Source organism: Melanotaenia boesemani, chromosome 4 (genome assembly GCF_017639745.1).
Source record: "Melanotaenia boesemani isolate fMelBoe1 chromosome 4, fMelBoe1.pri, whole genome shotgun sequence".
Taxonomy (NCBI): Eukaryota; Metazoa; Chordata; class Actinopteri; order Atheriniformes; family Melanotaeniidae; genus Melanotaenia; species Melanotaenia boesemani.
The window spans coordinates 35,794,386-35,809,960 of record NC_055685.1 but is presented as its reverse complement, the minus strand read 5'-3'; the positions used below and the strand labels follow the sequence as shown (position 1 = coordinate 35,809,960).

Sequence of the window (15,575 nt, the reverse complement as noted above, 5' to 3'; positions counted from 1 at the left end):
CAGACAGCGGAACAAAAGGCAAAAACATCCAAAAAAAGAGCTTTAGAAAGTCCTGAAATACTGGAGAAATGTATGTCTGCACAAGTAATCACTGCTCATGTCCTGTTTTCCTGACAATATATAAAGAAATGGGGGTTGGCTCAAATTAAGTTATGACATGACACTACAGAAAAATCTCTCCACCCACATAATCATCCTACAACAAATGATTTACACTGGTCAAAGACACCCGCACAGTATTATGATACTTTCACCTCCCCTGCATGTGATAGACGTGTTAGTTCTGGACCCTTTAGAGCCATCTGGGTTTGTTTCTTCTTCTTCAAACTTTGTTGGAAGGTTCATGCACCCTGACATCTAAATGAGCATGGCAGCGTTTTAACTCATCAGCTGCAGATCCGGTAAAACAATGTATTTTTTTTACAAAGCTAATTTTTCTCACATCTGGGAGGAAGCATGATGTGGATTGTGTTTCATTCATTACTTCGCAGCTAATTTTCCACCAAATACTCAACACCAGAGTTGTTGTTGACACAAAGTGTGCAGTTAAGTCTGCGCCTGCAGACTAATTAGACAGAGTCCCTGAGGACGACAATTACATCAGCGTGGACGGGATGGAGCTCTAAAATTTCACAGCATCTCAACCTAAAGATGCAGAATGGGCTTGTATCTCCAAAGCTATCTGATACTGACAATAAAAACAGACACTAACGTTTGGGCAGAGATTGCATAAGCAAATATGTTTGACTGCATCCTCGAGCTCGACCATGATCTGCGTAAATAAAGATCGATTTCCTCCCCCACGGCAGAGAGAAGATAATATTTTCTGACGCCAAAGCCACCGACACTAATTGTTGGAGATGGAGACACTGCTTCATAGAATTGAATTAGCATGTTACACTGCTGTGTGTAGAGTCTTTGGGTTATAAGTAGACAGTGAGACACATACTGATTGAGTTAGCAGTGGATCAGATGTTTGCTGTTGGTTGTCCACATCGGCTCACTTGAAACTTTAGAGTTCCACTAAGCTTTAAGGGCAAAATCAATGTGGCTGTTATTTAAGCTGCTAAAAGGATTTTGCATCCTGAAATTTTTGAAGAGGTGTTATTAGAGGTACAAAAATAAAAAAAAAAATCCTTTTGATGTTCAGGCTCAAAAGTGGCTGTTAACAGAAACAATGATCAGGTAGACTGTGGTGAAAACCATCCCATGTTGGTACTGAGGGGCCCAAAGTGGGCCAAGAAAATATCCCCCACACCATTACACTAGCAGCAGCCTGAAGAGTTGATCCAAGGCAGGATGGATCCATGTTTTCATGATAATTCCACCAAATTCTGAGCCTACCATCTGAATGTGGAGCTGAAATGGAGACTCATCAGACCAGGAAACAGTTTTCCATCTTTTTTGTCCAGTTTTGGTGAGTCAGTGTGAATTGTAGCCTCAGTTTCTTGTCCTAGCTGACAGGAGGCACCCGGTGTGGTCTTCTGCTGCTGTAGCCCATCTGCTATAAGGCTGAACGTTGCTCTTTCGTCTGCATACCTTGGTTGTAACCAAGTGTTTGAGTTCCTGTTGTTTTTTATCATCTCCAACCTCCATCTCCGATATTTGTATTTTATATTTTGTTAATTGGCTTTTTTTACTCAGTTTTTCTGTGGTTGAGCTTTAGTAACACACAAATTTCCCCATTGTGGGATTAATAAGGTTTTAGCTTATCTTATCTCTTAGTCTGCCCATTCTCCTCTGACCTCTGACATCAACAAGACATTCTGGTCTAGACAAATGCTGCTAATCAGATATTTTCTCTTCTTCAGACCATTCTCTGTAAACCCTAGAGATGGTTGTGTATCAAAATCCCAGCAGATCAGCAGTTTCTGAAATATTCAGACCAGCCTGTTCATGTCAAGTTTGAAGTCTCTTAAATCTCCTTTTGTCATCATTCTGATGCTCAGTTTGAACTTTAGTAAGTCATCTTGACCATGTCTGCATGGCTTAAATAATTTGACTTGCTGTCGTGTGATTGGCTGATACTATTTGGGTTAACATGCTATTGAACAGGTTTAAAGTGGCCACTGAGTGTATGTGTACCTGGAACTATTTGTTCAGCCTATTTATCAGCAAGTTTTTCAAAGTTTATTTTTCTCAGTAGGTCACTGAGGCTCCAGACAGAAACAAAGTGAACATTTGCATATTAATGAAATCCAGATTTTCCAGTCCCACTGGTATACTCTGACCAATACAGGTATATGCTCCAACTTAATTTGTATTCAGAAAGTCACATTAGCATTAGCTACACAAGGAGGCCTTGGCTTACAATGAAAGTCTTGCTGTCAAAACAGCCCAAACACACACACACAAACACACTCACATAAAAAAGGAAACATGTGAAAGTAAGTTCACAGAAAGAGGCAGGACGCACAAAGACACGCTGAAAAGCAATACTGTCCTTTGCTCCTTTTTGACATTTCTTTGCTTTTTTTACTTCAAGTGATTACACTTGGAAAACTTAAGTAATTTATCTGCAGACTATTCAAGGTTAGCAGCTCTTTTACAGGAGGAGCATTTCAACGCAGCTGAAAGGAACAATAAGTATGAATCAGCTTTGCATCTATTTTTCTGTTCATCTTTTATATCCTGTAAGCCAAACCCCAGAGGAACAACACACTGCAGCAGAGAGAGGAAAACAGATGCACAGACTCCTCATCTTAAAGTGTTTGATTTGTAGCCTCAACAAAACAATGAAAATATGCTTCGTTTTGCTTTGATTCTTACTAACTGTGACTGTTAGAAATCTGCAAGTCTGGAGACAAAAAAAACATTATTTATCCTTTAAGCTTTATCGAGTTTGGGTCGGGGGATGGTCTCACTTGTGATTGGTGCTCCACGTTCTTATACACACCCTGCACCTGCAGCAGATTCTTGGCCACGCCCACACAGGGTAGCCCCGACAGCACTCCTAGATGACATGCCAGGCCGAACTCTGCAACAGATCCAGGAGTGTCAGTCAGTTCTGATTTCATTTCAAAACATCCATCCATCCATCCTCTACATTAAAATGATGTGGCAACCACAGTTCTTTCAATAAAAAATAACAACAAAAGCAAAATAACTCAGTTGACAGGATCAAAACAAACCTAAGTCTTTAAAAACCAATTAGGATTTTCAACATAATTAATACTGGATAGCACCCTTCTGACAAAAGCATAATTTACTTGGTTTGCTGGGCTCATCTTAAATGTTCAGCAAATATTTTTCAACGAGAAAGTATTTAGTGAATCTATTTACTGATAAGGACAATGTTAGTCAGAATTTAAAAGAGCGGGGCAAGACAAGGCAAATTTATTTAATATATTTCATACATAAGGAAAGTCAATGTACTGTACATGCTAAATAAGACAGACTCAGTAAGTTATAATATAATACATATAGCACAGACATCAACAAGGACATTATCATCATGACCACCATCATCATCATCAGTGTTCATATTCAAGAAAATTAAAAAGAAAGTTTAAAAAAGAAAAACTCTTTAAAGGTTGTGGCAAACAACAAAAAAAGACCCAATTTAAAAGAAGTAAGATTTAAAGCAGATTTCAGGTTTTTGGTAGTTTGTTTCAGATATCAGAAGCATAAAAACTAAATGTAGATTCTCTTTGTTTAGGTTAAACTCTCAGGATGCATAGCAAACTCAACCCAAATGATCTTGGAAAACTTGGTGGCTCATATGGTATCAGCAGATCAAATATATATCTTATTCCAGAGATATTCATCGTGGATTTGACCGTGGCACACACTTTGCACAGGACTAGTGTCATCAGGATAATTATGGTCAGAAAATTTGTTTGTTTTCATGATTAAGTGTAAGCATGTAGATGCTGAACAATAGAGGGCCTAAAACAGAGCCTTGGGCATTTTGGGCAATCATGGCAGTTTTTCTGTATGGCTGTAAAGCCATGCCTAATGTATGCTGCATCATATTCTAGGATTTTAGTTGGCCATGAGGTCTTAGGTGTTTTGCAGCAGAGTCCTCCACAGCAGGGCTGTTGGTCTGCTCCTCTGGTCTATTTGTGTCAAAAACCTGTCCATTTTACACTAGCTAGCTACACGCTAGCTTGAGGAGCAGAGCAGCCTGATAACCACCAAGTCTACACTGATTATGATCATCAGCATGCCAAACCTGCTGCTGAACTTTTTTTAGAGTCTATGATCCCTGGGGGTCATGGATTTTGATGGGCCACAGATTTTGGCGTAACACTGGCCGAGTCATATGTTTGTAATTGTGTTCCCTGTTTTGGTAAAGTTGTAAAAGTGTTTCAACCTTAAGTTGCTTTGTCGTTGGTAAAAGTGTGTCAGCAATGTATTCAGAACTTTGTAAAAATGTTTTGCAGTTGTACATGTAAGTTTGCATCAAGGATTGTAAAAGTGTTTCACTTTCTGTCCAGTTGTTTCTGGAATTGTTTTGTCCTTGGTAAAAGTGTTTCAGCATTGTACTTTTTTTGTTTTTGTAAATGTAAACATGGTTTCTATGATGTAAATGTGCATTGTGACTATGTAAAAGTGTTGCACTTGATGTAAGGGGGGTCCCCCAAAGAGCACAGAGGGTCCTCGTGGCTTTGACTGTTCAGAGCTAGTGTGATTTTAAATTAAGGCCACATCCACACAGAGACGGGCTGAGGTGTATTGGCTTAAGTTATTTATTTGGTGATTTTTTTTTCTTTTTAAATCTTGTGGGTGTTTCATTCACATGGAACCAGTGCTTTAGGAGCCCAAAAAGAGTAAAATTGCACTAGTTCATTAATGAGGCATGTCTGAGAAATGCCACAGTCAGATGATTCCTCTTTATTTTGGAAAAAAAGGAAGCCTATATGTTGGTTATTACCTTTACTTTGTTTTTTTTTATCAAAGCAAAGGAGTCAGACAGAATGTGTCATTTATGGTGAGAAGTAGCTAATGAAAGCATAGTCCACAGCGCAGGGTCCACAGCTTTTTGGTAGTTGCATGAAGGGGGTCCTTCCTTTTCCTACGAGGTGAAGGAAAAGGGCTTCAGAAAAGTTGACATGAAGTTACTTTTTTCTACTGTTTGACCTCCTCCCACCTTGTAGTTCTGTGTTTTTGTTTTTTGTTAAATACCAACCTCGAGAAATAAGAAACATTATATTTAGTTTGTTATATAGTTTATGAAAACGTAGTTTATTTCCTGAGATAAATATTCTGCCGCAGCTTTTTGCTTCTCTGTCTAATGTGTGATGCATCAGACAGAGAACCAAAAAGCTGTGGCAGAATATTTGTTGATGGAACATATAATGTCACAGAATAGGAGTAATTCTAGCATTGTTCCTTAAGTTTATGATCATTTCCACTGTGAACAAAATAATCATTTTTTGAGTATTCAACTATACCCTGTGCCTCATGTACAGCTCAGACAAGGAATCAGGATGTGGTTATACCTGCACAGGTTACTACAGATCTCCTCATTACATCAAAGAAAATGTAGTTTCTGATGATGCTGCCCACCCTGCTGCACCATAAGGATTGTTCAGGAATAAACAAGCATTTAAGTTGCTGGTTTGGCTTCAGAATTTGACTGATCTCAATCTGACCCACATGGGCAAAGTAAAAGTCTCCAACCTCACAATTTACAGTACAGATAGCTCTGCTTACATTTTGTATCTGATGTCTCAGGACACCATTAGAGCTCCTCTGGGGTCCATACCTCAACCGGAGCTCTAATGGTGGCCTGAGGGAGACAAATAAGTTCCCATTAACTGCTAATGAGGAATTTCAACCTATTCCTCAGTAAAGATCGGTTTGAACTTTGCGATATTCTCCCACATGAACTGCTCACATCCCTACTGGACTGAGTTACGGACTTTGACTTGGTCAGTCTAACTTTGTTCCTCATTAAATACTGCTTGATAGAACAAGTTGTGTGGATCAATGTCTTGCTGCCTGATCAAGCTGAGAATCAATTCACAAAGTTTTCCTGCAGAATTTTAAAGTATCATTCACCATTCAATGTCGCATTTATAGCTGCATGTCCATTATAGTTCTTTGTAAAATAAAAGTAATATTTCTAAAATTTTGACAAAGTACAATTACGATTTGCAGCAGTTTCCATTGAATGGTGTTTAGTGTATAAGTCGTAATTCTCATAAAATCTCGTCCCATGAGACTCCACTTTGAGGAGGATGGAGATTGCTTGTATCAAGGGTGGTGGTTATAATTTTATCTTATTTTTTAAAAAGATTTCCATCTCCTCCTTCATCCATACATACTGCGCCATCTTTACTCGAAATGAACTGGCCATGTTACCCCCTTTGTCACCTCCAATGATGTGCAATGTTTCCATTACACTTTAGCAATACACTTGTATATTGACACGTCTGAAAAACCACCACATGAGAGCATAAACACTTTTTAGTGCTATTTAAGAGGTTTTTCAAATTTTAGGTGTTTCTATTACGAGTTTTTTATTGTGATATTTAGGTTTTGTGCATTTTTAGGGGTAATGGAAACACACCCATTGGTGGTGATGTTCTGGCTCAGATGGAAACCATGATTCTACCACCACCATGTTTAACTGATGTGATAAGGTTCTTCAACTAGAAACAAGCATTTTCCCTTTTCCAAACATGTCCACATACAAAAAATATTTCATCACCAGCATTCTGGCATGTCCACATGATCGTAAAGAAACTGCAGACAAGAACTGCGGATGATTTTTTAATGACACTGAACAGGATTGTTCATTTTGGAGCCCAGGAACTTTCTTGATTAAGCCCCATCATGCACACAGCTGTTGTTCTGGGTTCTGGTGATGGATTGATAAACATAAAATGAGACTTAAGAGTCTTTTGTCAACAGCCCCAGACTGGAAATACTAAGATATATTTTGCTAGAATTTTTTTAGACTGCTCAAATACAGAACTATTAATTGTTTTTTTCAAACAAAAGATAATTAAGACCCCTTATTTCTGACACTGCATACCCAAGTTTCTGAGTAGAGAAAGAGAAGAATCCCATCTTCTTACATTAACCACTCCCACAGAAAAGGTCAATCAAAAGCAAAGAAAGGAACAGGGTGTATTTCATGTACCCTACGTTTGAGTGGAAAACCAGCTTGCTGACTCATGTAAAACCTTTTAACATGAAACATTTGTAAAGCTCAGCAGCAGCAAGACACAAACTATCCAGAGACAGATGCACTCAACCGCAGTGCATCTGCCTGCAGCATTAGTAAATCAGCAACGTAATAATTGGTCTGCAGAAGGTGCTGAAATGGCAATAAAATTCATTACATCCCACCACAACGTGATGGAGGAGCTGCCACTGGTTAACCTAATGGGTCACCGTGTGGCCGAGTTGTTGTTGTTGTTGAGTCTAGAAACAGAGTTGAAGTGAATCAGATTTAAAGAAAACATGTGTGCATGTAAAATGTAACATTGGATTTAACAGAGTATATTTAGTGGATATAACTTAATCTCTTTGTTGTTAATACCGATTTTAAATAAGTCATGAGAACATTGTAATGAAAAATGATGATAATGAATGTTCAGAGTATAGGCAAAATGTTCTAGACATTAAAATACAGTTTACCTGTTAAAGTAAGTATTGACCATGATTTTTTTTTTTTTGTTTTTCGTTATTATTAATTTTGGTAGTGACACCTGAATGTTCTCCAGTCACTGAGAATCCGTGTTCAAAAAATGGTAAATGATCTGTATTTATATAGCACTTAACTGTACCTGGAATGATCCCCAAAGCGCTTTATATAATCACATTCACCCATTCACACACTGATGGCGGAAGCTGCCATGCAAGGCGCTCAACCATGATCCATCGGGAGCAATTTGGGGTTCCATGTCTTGCTCAGGGACACCTCGACATGAGCTCGACAGGCCGAGGATCGAACCGGCAGTACTCAGGCTACAAGATGACCACTCTACCCACTGAGCCAAGCGGTATAAACAGTTATACAGGCAGCAGCTGCGCCATGAGAGAAGTCTGAAGTGACAAGGCATAAGAGGGCAAAGCACTGAGCTTAAGGCCTGGTACACACATAAGGATTTTTTTTTTAATCTTATGAGATTTTTTATCTGGTAGAGACCTCACACGTGAAGATAAAAAAAATCAGTTTTGATCGTACTGTGTGTGATGTGCTCCGAAAATGTAATCACAGAACAACGCACACGTAAAGATGCTGTCCCGCAACTCATCTACAATCTAGTCCTCCGAGCCAGACAAACGTCGAATCGTAGAAGAAGAACCACAGCAACAACTGGCAAAAAGCGAAGAAGAAGAAACTTAGCAACAATCGGAAAACACAGCACACAGCATGGAAGAGGACATACAGGACGAGGGAATGATGGTCTTTGGGACTATTGTTAAAAGAAAAAGCCAGAACTGAAAAAAATAACAGAGTGGAGACAGCGTGAACACGGACTTTATTTACTTCCTTGTTCCCCAGCCAGCTCGCTCTCTGATTGGCTACATTCCATGCCACGCCACCATCCCGAATACGCGAGTTGTCGTCGTTCTTCAGAAATCGGCTCTGAAATATTAAACATGTTAAATGTTCCCAATTGTCGGCTACGACCCGTTTCGGAGTGGATTATCGGGACAAAGCGGCTCGTAACACACCACATACTAAATGATGATTGGACAGGGACATCTCACAATGATCTGGCGTTTGCCGTCCGAATTCGGGAAGAGGCAAAACCTGGACAAAAACAGCCCAAAAATCGTTATGTGTGTACCAGGCTTAAGACAAATTTCCCTATAGAGATAATAAAGTATATTGTACCGTATAAGTTTAGTAAAAAACTAACACCAACTTCCTGCTCCAAAATAAAGTGATGAATTATGTATTTTTGCAATTAACTAAAGATTAACAGAAATAATCTGCCTTTTTTGTACAGCACTAATCATCTCAATGATTTTTTTCCTGAAGCTTTAGGTCATTATGTGGGGATTTTCATTGAGAGAAGTTGGGCTGTTTGGTATTTCTTTAAATTTGGTATTCCTTTGTTATCAAAGCTTTCTCAGAAATACAGCTAAAAAGGAAAAATAATAAAATTGGTTTTTCAGTCAGGACCACCAGTGCCACTCTTTAGGTGTGATTTGGTCATGTAGAACTCAGCATGAGCTCCTTAATGACCTCAGACTATTAGGTGCAACAACAGCATTAATAGTTGCAATAGCTGTGGAAAGCTGTTGGCTTTCATCAGCCATAAACATCTCAAAATACTAAAAACCCCTCCTTCTTTCAGCTGTTGAAACTAGAAAAAAAAATTTTTTTCAGCTTGACTTTTGGTATTTCTGCCTTTTATAGCTTTGAAATTAAGCTTATTTTAAGATGTTACGGTGTTTGAAAATGACCAGATTTTGTTGTTGCAGCATGAGTAACCTCCACAGTGTGCACAATGTCCCCGGAGTTCACCAGGAGTGCATTGAAACTAGTGGCTGCTTGTGTAGTTCATTACCTTGTTATATGACTTTAAATGGACCCCACACTGCATGCATGTACTTTTTATCTGTCACACACTAACCTTTATCACACTGTGGACTTCCATTTATGCCAACACTTACCTTTCAGCCTTCTGCAATGACTCATTACTCTTTGAATGAATGTTTAAAGAGTAATGGATCATTGTCAACACTTTGAAGTTCAAACACCAGTTTGAACTTCAAATCTTTAGAAATTTGTTTTTAACTTTAGAAATACTCCTGCAAAGTAAACAAGATTTCTACTTCTTTAGCATAGCAGGTATCATTTTTTCAGCACAAGACATTCACAAAGTAGTTCTGCAGAACAGCAAATGCCTTTTCACAAATGCTCTCGGAGTCCTCCTTAGTCACTCTTAAGCAGAGCAACAGTGATCTTAAATTTCCTCCATTTGAACTTTATCTGTCTGACTGTAGATCAGTGGAATCCACACTCGGTGCAGATGGTTTTGTAACCTTTTTCATGATGTTAAAAGACTTTAAATTCGTTTGGTTAGCTTCCACCTTACCTCTGTAGTGGAAGAGACCATTCCCATCCACAAACACCACCTGTTAACAACACACACACACACACACACACACACACACACACACACACACACACACACACACACACACACACACACAACAGGAATTAATTCACAAACACCACAAAAAATAGAAACTATTGTTGTTCTGTCACTGTTCTATTTAGTAATCCTGCTGATGGGAATGTATGTAATTAAAAACTAAAGCAGAGCAGCACCACATGACTAATATGCAGGTCGACATGTCTGCTCCGAATATTTTTCTATTAATCTTTTGTTTATGGCCTGAGCAGCTCCTGCTGCCAGACAAGTTAGATGTGCTAAACTGTGGGATAGCAGAGTGTTTGAGCCTCTTCCTGATTGCTGCAACACATTAATAAAAAAAAGTCAAAGTCAGAGGTGACCATACAGCCATATTTCTGTAGTAGATTATATGTCATCAGGAAAAGTCCAGAACCTAATGTCAATAGAAATAACTCGGGGTGTGTGTTCATTTGGTGTGTGAAAGTGTGCATGTTTCTGCACACCTGCCTGCACAATGATGGCAAGACAGAGTGGGAGGAAGCGGGGGAGGAGAGTGGGTTGCGAACAGAAGTGAGTGGGTGAGGATGATTTAGAGGTGACGGACTGAGAAACAGTGAGATGTAGAACAGAGAAGCTTTGTCACCGGGCTGCAGTTGATTTAACGTACATAAAGTTTGGCTGGTTTTACACCATTTCAAGAAGTCTGGTAATGTCTTGATGGAAGGGAACTGATAATATTTGATATGTGTTGTTGGATGTAGGTGATCATTTTAAAAAAAGTTCAAAACTTCTCGGTTGTTTACTATTAGTCAGACAAAGTCCCACTGAGATGCAAAATCTTTTCTTTCAGGGAGTCCTGGTCAAGCTGTGCTCACATTTACAATCTGGAATATGCAAGTATTGATTGTCTTTGAATAAGTTGGAGATTTTCTCTCACTTCTAAGTTTTTTTTTTTTTTTTTGGATGGTCATCTTACATGTAATTTATTTTCTTTAACTTGTGTGGATGGTGGTTTTGTATGATGCTACAGACATAACTTCTTGAGCAGAGCAGCAGTTTTGAAATGCTTTAACAGTGACCAGAACTCAACACATATGAAATAACTTAAATAAAAAAAAAAGAATGCCAAAAAGAACAACGTATTTCAACCTGGGCAGCCTTTAATAGTTAAAGTGTAGAAAATAACATGAATGAGAAAAAGCAGACCGAATGCAAACGAATGAATGTTATATGATGTAATTTAACCAAACAAAATGTTTCAGTGCTGCTTCTCTAATGATAAAATTGTTTCCCAAGTTATTCTAATGATTCCAGATTAATTCTAATTTATCCACACTAGTTGCATTTTGATCCTCCTACCACTGCTAGCGCGGCTGAAGACACTTTCAGGACAGTATGGCTGCAGGTAATGGAGCAGGAACAGTCCTGGAGGCAGTCGCTGCAGTGCTGTCTATAGCAGCCTTTCCTAAACTGGGGGTCTCAACCTCCACGGGGGTCCCAAGATAATTTCAGGCGGTCACTAGATCATTGTTAAAAAAAATAATAACCCACATGTATCAAATGAATTTGGAGTTTTTATTGGGGCTATCGAAATGGGCATGTTAATGCAAAGAGATTAACTTTTGAAATTAACTTGTTAATTTTTTAACACATTAATGCATAAACAACAAAAGCTATTACTCACATCAATATGCCACAGTGGCGCAAACCAAATCTACCAAAACCCACTTTATCCTCCTTATTTATGAAGGCATAATAGGGGTGAAGGTTGAAAACACCAATGTAAGTTATATTCAGGGTCGTGGGTAAAACCTTTGGGAAGCACTTCCCTACAGAGTAAAAATGGCTCTTTACTCTTTAAAGAAATATCTTGTTTAAAACCTTTTGCTACAAGGCAGCATGAATAAAAAAAGGATCATTCCTAAAATTTGACAACTATGGCCAACAGCTCATCTGTGGCATTAAAATATCTAGGTGGTTTTCTTTTTTTTTCTACAAAATAATGGATGTATTTGTTGGGGTACCAACCTGAGGCATGAACGCAGGCTGGTTTGTTTGTAGACGCTGCAGAGCCTCCAGGAGGAAAGGAGTTTCTCTGAAGGCCAGGAAACCAGCGATGTAGGGGGCTGTCAGGCTCACCATCTGACTGTCCTCATACAGAACCTGAAAGGAAGAAACAAGTCTTTTCAATGCACTGGGTTTATATAAATACTTCCACAGTCCAGACTAAAGCACAGTGAGTCAAACTCTCAGGATTCATGAGCTTCAAATTCCTTTACTTCTTGTCCAGGATGAGTTCACATCCACACAGACACAAGCTGTATAATTAACAGGGAACAAGATAAAACATCTGTTACTTTATGAAAAGGGGTGAACAAACTATCATGTAAAAATAAAATTTAAATCTCAATATTAACTTCGCAAATGCCATAAGACAATTAAAAAAATCATCGATTTCTAAACTGTTTGGACTCCACCGTTCTACACAACATTATTCACATCTGGAAAACAATAAAGACAGCTGCCAATCTTTCCAGGTGTGGACGTCCCAACAAAGCCAGACCATGCAGTGTTCAACGGCTGAAATAGAAAAGAATGAAGGTGTTGCAATGATCCAGTGGAAGTCCAGAGCTGGAAATGCTGTCGTGGGACCTTCTGAGGCCTGTGCAGAAATGCATGCTGCAAACCTGAATCAACTGAAGCAGCGACGTTCACTGCGTCTGTATTTTTACTTAGCTGTTCTACATAAACAATGATACTGTAATATGTGATGTGCTGTTGTTCATGTGAGGTTGTATTTACCTAATTTTATAAACTGATGAGAACAGATTGTTTTTTACTAAAATACTGTTTCCTGATACATTAAACCTTAGAGGTGAAAGAAGAATTTCTGTTCCACGGGACAGTATGTCGAACGAAAAGAGTTTAGTAAAAATTATACCATTTTAAATTGGTACGTTGTAACACACTGTTAGCATACTACGCCGTTCTGCCCCTCTCTTCTATTTAAAGCAGGAGTAGAGCAGGTAAACAATTCTCCCATGTAACCTTCCTGGTATCCCGTGGAGTTTCAGCAGGGTCCAGGAGACCAGCAGCAGCAGCTTTCTGGCACACAAGCTGTCATAGCTCTCTCATCACTATGAAACTCATTTTCTACAGGACACCATAACATCACACACAACCAACCTTTTATCAAAGCTTGCAGCAGCTGCTTGAAAAATAGAAAAGGTTAATACGTGATGGTCCTTGGGCTGCGGTGTGAATGAATATAGAGCTCTCACTTGTGAATTTCATCTTTAAATTCATTTGAAAATGTTGAGTTATACAGGAAGTTGAAAAAATGTAGAGAATGCAAGCGTGGCAAACATTAATTAACCTTCAAATGCCCCTTTCAGGTTTGGAGGTTTTATTGCTTCCACAAAGATCTTTGAATATCTTCTGGTTTTCTCTATCAGAAGGACTTTTCTGTGCACGGAATGCAAACCATTCATAGGTAACATAAATGACATTTTCTACAACCACTGGCAAAAATATGAAGTCATCACTCCCAGACAAAACTATTAAACTGAATACGAGCTTTGGTAAGAGGCTGTACAAAAATCCCGCTACAATATATAAAATCTTATAAAATAACTTAAAATGATTAAAAGCAACAGTGCAGATTTCCTGCATAGGCCTATGAGAAAAAATAAAGTTTTTAACCTGGATTTAAAGCGTCTACGTTTGGTAGCTAAATGCTGCTTCTCCATGTTCAGTCTGGACTCTGGTCTGGACTAGCTGACCTGAGTCCGTGGGTCTAGGTTTCTATTCTCTGAACGTATCACAGATGTATTCTGGACCTAAACCGTTCTGGGGTTTGAAACCAATCAGTAGGGTTTTAAAATCTATTCTGCGACTGACTGGAAACCAGTGTAAAGATGTTAAAACGGGTGTGATTTGTTTAAGTCTCTTAGTCCAGGTTAAGGCAAGTTTATTTGTACAGCACATTTCATGTACAGACAAATCAAAATGCTTTACATCAAACATTAAAAGCATTACAGCGGGGTACAGGAGGCAATAACAAGTGCATTAAAAACAAACTTCAAAAAGAAATAAATTAAATAAAAACAGAAAGAAAAAAAGCTAAAATAAAATGGATAAAATACAAGACATAAAGTTCCAGTGTGGGGAATTAAAAGTTGTTAAAGCAGCAAATAGAAAAGCTTTTAACCCTGATTTAAAACTGCTGAGTTTCAGCAGCCCTGCAGTTTTCTGGGAGTTTGTTCCACAGGAGCATAAAAGCTGAACGCTGCCTCTCCACGTTTAGTTCTCACTGTGGGAACAGAAAGTATACCTGACCCTGAGGACCCGAGGGATCTGGTTTTTCATGACAAACCAGGAGATCCTGGATGGATTTTGTTAATAAAAAATTCAGGTCTTTGTAAACTAACAGCAGGATTTTGAAGCGACCCTTTGACCGACAGGAAGCCAGTGTAAAGATCTGAGGACTGGAGTTCTAGGATCTACTTTCCTGGTCTTAGTGAGGACTGGAGTTCTAGGATCTACTTTCCTGGTCTTAGTGAGGACTGGAGTTCTAGGATCTACTTTCCTGGTCTTAGTGAGGACTGGAGCAGCAGCGTTCTGGACTAACTGCAGATGTTTAAAGCTCTTTTTAGGAGGTCCAGTTTAAAGATTATTACAGTAATTCAGCCTACTGGAGATAAGTTTCTCCTGGTCTTTCTAGGAGAAAAGAACTTTTAGGTATGTTTTACAGAACCATAAAATTAATCTGTTATTTAAAAAAAAAAAACTAATAAAATAAAATAAAATGTTTTATGATATGAAAGCCAAGGCACATAAATAAAACTCCCAGCAAACAAAAGAAAATAGTCTCTACATGGAGCAGCTGCCCTACCAGTTGAGCTAAACTCCACCCCAAGCAGGAGTGTTTTATGTCACCTGCTGACATCAGACCTCCTGGACTCAGAAAGCCTTAAAAGGCCATCAGAACTAAGAGGTATTATTTTCCATTTCTTTTTCTGTAATTCTGCCTGAAAAATGAAGTAGAAAATGTTTCTGCAGCCGTTCCTCTCTGTCCCCAGTAGAGGTAGGCAAAAGGCAGGCTAACAGATGTTTCCAGGTGTGATGGTGTCAGCTCACCTTTAGATCTGGGTAACTGAGGACTACTAGCTGGGCGCAAGCGTTGACGTCATCCCCTTTGATGAAGGAGAGGTCCACTCCACCGACCCTCTCCAAGCCCGAGAAGCCTGGGCTCCTCTGCCAGTCTTCGGTATCGTCCACCACCACCTGCTGCCTTAGACGCTCCTGCTCGCTGCATCAGGACACAGGCAGTGATTTATTCAAACATGACAGTACACTTTAGTCATATTCCACCAGGTATTATCCCCCAAAACCCAGTGTTTTCAGCACCAAAGTCCCAGTCCCCAACCACACCAATGTCTTATGATTTGATGTCTTGTATATTTATCTTAGTACAGTCATCTCTCGTTTCTACAAAGCAACATGAACAGACTTCCAGACATG

General features: G+C 39.0%; 1 protein-coding gene across 1 annotated transcript in view; it reads right to left on the bottom strand.

Moving 5' to 3' along the window:
- Nucleotides 1–15,575, bottom strand: part of LOC121638076 (endonuclease V-like) — a 36,887-nt gene that overhangs the window by 20,637 nt on the left and 675 nt on the right. Inside the window, exons 2-5 of the mRNA XM_041982520.1 lie at nt 15,192–15,363; nt 12,081–12,215; nt 10,011–10,050; nt 2,865–2,977 (exon numbers count right to left, since the gene is read on the bottom strand). Coding sequence (XP_041838454.1) covers nt 2,865–2,977; nt 10,011–10,050; nt 12,081–12,215; nt 15,192–15,363 — 460 coding nt within the window. The remainder of the gene's footprint in view (nt 1–2,864; nt 2,978–10,010; nt 10,051–12,080; nt 12,216–15,191; nt 15,364–15,575) is intronic.